The sequence below is a fragment of the Arachis ipaensis genome, chromosome B01 (assembly GCF_000816755.2).
Source record: "Arachis ipaensis cultivar K30076 chromosome B01, Araip1.1, whole genome shotgun sequence".
In the NCBI taxonomy this organism is placed as follows: Eukaryota; Viridiplantae; Streptophyta; class Magnoliopsida; order Fabales; family Fabaceae; genus Arachis; species Arachis ipaensis.
In genome coordinates, this window is record NC_029785.2 from 42022724 (window position 1) to 42027107 (window position 4384).

Genomic DNA, 4384 nt, shown 5'->3' on the forward strand with positions numbered 1-4384 from the left:
CTATTGTTTATGTTTAATATGTTAATTTTAATCAAAATTTAAAATAATTTTTATGTATATTTATGTTTTGAATTTTTACATAGTCATTACAGTTGTGATTTTGTTTCATTTAATAAAAATTTAGTTATTTTAGATTATGCTATTTTATGGGGTTATAATAAAATTTAAGGTAATTAAGATTATTTAGGTTCAATGTTACTTTATATAATTTAGTGAAGTTATTAACTTAATTTTTTTTTAATTTTTTTTATGTAGTTTTAGTTATGGGTTGTTCATGCAGTTATATTTAATTTTGTGGGTTTATTTGTGCAGTACTCAAATTAGTTCTCCATCTCTGAAGATATTAAATTGTTTAAATTTTATATTGGATTTAATTTTTTTAGGATAGAGTTTTAGGATGAAAGTGAGAGAATGTTATCTAATGGTGCCTTCTTAAAATTCTTGTTTGCTAAAAAATTATAGAATAATAAAGGAATGCATACTATAATGGCTAGAATTTGGTATTTGTTTGAATGCATCCTTGTTTTATTTATGCTTGCAATTATTTACTTTATGAAAATTGAGATTTTTAAATTTGGTGGAGTCCTCTGAATTAAGGAAAAATTCTACTGAGTTTTGATTAACATTGCTTAAAGACATTTGTTGAATTACGTATATGTTGTTGAATTTGTTTGGTTTATAAAAATTGAAAGTTATATTTGATCGATGTGTCTAATTATAGTTAAAATTTTACCAATTCTTTTTTAAAAATTAATAATTTAAGTGATGTTATTGGTTGAATTCTAAGTTGTTTGTGACAAAATAATTTTGAGTCATCATTTTATGGATGTATGATAAGGATAACAGTAAACGGGGAGATTAAGAGCCTGTTTGGGAAGTTTCAAAAGTAACTTTTTTGAACTTTTGAGTTATGAAAAGTAGTAGTATTAATGTCTAGTGCAATTTTCAAAACCAAATCAGCTTTCTAAAAAGCTATTTAAAAGCTTATAGAGAATTTAAAAAAAATGACTTCTCTTATAATTCTACTATTTTTTTATCACATTTCTATAAAATAAGTACTTTTAGAACTAAAAATTCAAACATAAAATAACTTATTTATAAGCTACTTTTAATATAACCATTTATTGTTTAAGCTATTTTTTCAAAAGTAACTTAATTAAGTTGTTTATCCAAACTGGGCCTAAAACATGAGTTCTTTAAGGGTGTTGATCAATTTGTTGCATATGTGTTCAACATAGAACCTTTTAAGTCTCAACGGGTATCTAGGTGTCCATGCTATAAGTGTCAACTAACTAAACGGTTAGGAGCTTCAAATATAATCCTTCACCCGTATTGTAACAAGTTCAAGGATGGGTATTGGTGTAAATTGAATACAGAGAAGTTGATGAGTAGGAAATCAATTGGTCTACACCAATTGCCAATAAGTTTGAGGGTCGGTCAAAGAGGGTGAACTTGGTTAGAGAAGTGAACATAGAAGAGGTGAATTTGGAGGGTAACCAAGAACGATACAATGAGATGGTATTTGATGCAGTCAGTGTTAATTTTATGAAAAAAGTTGAAGAAGAGTCTAACCCATAGCAAAGAGATTTTATGATTTGTTAGAATCTGTTGCACAACCACTATTTGAGGGGTATATTCACTCTAAATTATGTGCCTGTGTTAGAATGATGAGTATTAAGTCTACGTCAGATCACACCAAGCATTATTGTCAAACTCGTGAGTTAACTTGTAAACTCGTAGGTTGTGGAATCAAGTTAACTCGAATACAAACTCGGTCTTGAGTAAACTCGACTCAAACTCGTGAGCCCAGGTGCGAGTTAACGAGTCTGAATTGTTGCCCAGTTTTGGCTAAAAATGACATCATTTAGCCCAAGAAAAAGAGAGGAAAGCGTTTTCCCTAGGGTTTTTATCTAGAACACTGACTCATTTCCCCTCTCACTCTATGCATTGTTTTTAAGTCTCTTTAGTCACAAATATCATGCTTTCTATGTTCTTCTATCGTCTATCATTCACCATCGTGCTGCTATCTGACATGCTATTATTGTTCGCCTGCTTCTCCTAGCATTGTTCTGCCTCCATTCTTTATCACAACTGCCTACTTGACCATCATTCACTTCAACTACGTTGTTCGGTCGCTACATTCAAGCTTCTAATTTGTAGCAGCTGCCACTGCCACTATCTAGTAAGTCTACAAGTTGGTGAAGCACTAGAAAGTTTGTTACAGGTATTTTTTTTTTAAATATTATTGCTTTTAGCTTTATTGGGTTAGGCTATTGAAGATTTGCAGATTTAGATTTTACAAGTATTACAACTTATAATTTATTATAGTATTAAATGTTAATAGTATTAAATATTAGTATTAGTAATTGGATTATTTGATTTTGTTTATTTAGGGATAGAATGATTGAGAATGTTGGTTCAAGACATCATTATGAATTGCTAGTATTTCTTCTATTTCTATGTTGTACTTACTTAAGGATTTGAATTGCTATTTATTATAATTTGTACTTTTATTTTAGTTTATTATGTGTTTTGGAACTCGATTTCTTTCAACAGATCTTGGTTCGGGTGCTCTTTCTTCTTTTGAGTGAGGTCTTAGGACCAATGACCAGTACTGCAACTGAAAGCCAGGGTATCTTACCTTTGATGGGGCTTTCACTTTATGTCTTGCAGTAAGAAGCTAGCAGAAGAGCGCCCAGACAACTTCCTAGGCGTCGGGGAGATCGGATATATATATATATTAAAAGAATTTATAACATGTAAACTCATACGAATTTATGAGTTGAGTCCACGAGTCAAGTCTAAGTTAGCTCCACGAGTTTGCTTAGACTTGCGAGTTTGACAACCTTGCACACAAGAGTCTTTTGATAAATGGGCCACCCTTCATAATGAATTAGTACCATTCAAAACTACTGGCATCCCTCAGAGTCATTATGAGATAAAGAAACTAGTTTTAAAACTAAATCTAAATTTGATGAAAATTGATTGTTGCATGAATGGTTGCATGTTGTATTACAAGAGAGATGTAGACCTCACTGCTTGCAAATTTTTCACGATACACTGATATATCAAGCAGAGAGAGAAAGGATTAGTAAATAGAGGTTACAGAAAATTCTAGTCAAAAGGATGCACTACTTGCCCTAAATCCCTAGGCTAAAAAGATTGTATGCCTCGATGAGTTTGGCCTCTCAAATGACATGGCATAGTAACAACAAAAGACCATAACTTAGACTGCCGACACAGTAGGACCAGGAAGATGACAACAACGATGACGATTATTAGGATCCACAATGATTAGGTTTTCTTTTAATTTGTTTAACAATAATTATCATTTTTCTCTTTGTTATTTTATATTATAATTGATCATCGAGTAAATTTTTCAATATGAATTAATTTATTTTTTAAAATGTATATTTTCGTCGAATTTATCATGGGATAAATCCGACACTAATAAACACACAAAAAATAAAAATGTAAAAATAAATTACATAATTAAATTCTTAAATCGTTGTTCAAAAGTTCGACTTACATGTTAAAAAAATGTAACGAATTCAGTTTAGAAAAATGCATAATTAAATAATTTTTTATTAAATTTCATTCAAGTGAAAAAATTCTAATTTTTTAACCTTTATTTTTAAAAAATTGGAATTTAAATTTAAAAATAAAAACTTAAAATTTAACATTCAAAATAAAAATTAATTTTTAAAAAAATTAACTAATATTTTTAGTTATTCATTTATCGTTTTAAACAAAAGTAGAAACACGACAAAGCACCTTCTATTTTAGTGATGTGATGCGTAACACAACGGTTTGATTTCGACCACCAGTTCCAAAAGAGTTGCGCCAAGACTCGGATTCATTATATATGCATCACTTGTCCAAATGTCACACCATTTATCTGCTTTCGCTTGTTGCTTCTCATAATCAATTATTGTTATAGAAAACCTTGTAGATTATTCCTATGAATCTGTCCTCGATATGTGCAATTGAATCCTAGATTTCTGTGAATATACGTGTTTACTACGCATTTGCAAACTTGATTTCATTGGACACTGAAACTGTGGCGACAAGTGAAGTTAGTGATTTTGATGGACCTCAAATCCTTCTCTTCCAATTCCCTGTCCTCTTCTGAAGTTGCTCTTCTTGCAAGATCGTCTTCCTATTCTTACAATGCTTTTATGCAAAAATTTGGTGTTAGATTTTCCAAGTCTCCAAGAGGTAACCCCAATCTTTTTTTTCTCACTGCATTGAATGGTAGTGTGAGCTTTTCTTCTACTGATGAACTGCTATTTGACTTGTTCTTAATTTTTTGCTAAATAATGTGTGCCCTTTCTTTTGTTTCTTTTTTACTGCCTAACTATAAAAGATGTTACCAAATACCGAA

The 4384-nt window shown here is 30.4% G+C and overlaps 1 protein-coding gene across 3 annotated transcripts in view; it reads left to right on the forward strand.

Annotated features, from left to right (window-relative positions):
• Nucleotides 3829-4384, forward strand: part of LOC107629568 (nudix hydrolase 8) — a 3730-nt gene continuing 3174 nt past the window's right edge. The window contains exon 1 of one of the 3 annotated variants that reach the window (XM_021120649.1): nucleotides 3829-4218. In XM_021120649.1, the coding sequence (XP_020976308.1) occupies nucleotides 4089-4218 (130 nt within the window). In that variant the 5' untranslated portion in view covers nucleotides 3829-4088. The remainder of the gene's footprint in view (nucleotides 4219-4384) is intronic. The other 2 variants (XM_021120646.1, XM_016332387.2) reach the window with 2 other exon arrangements.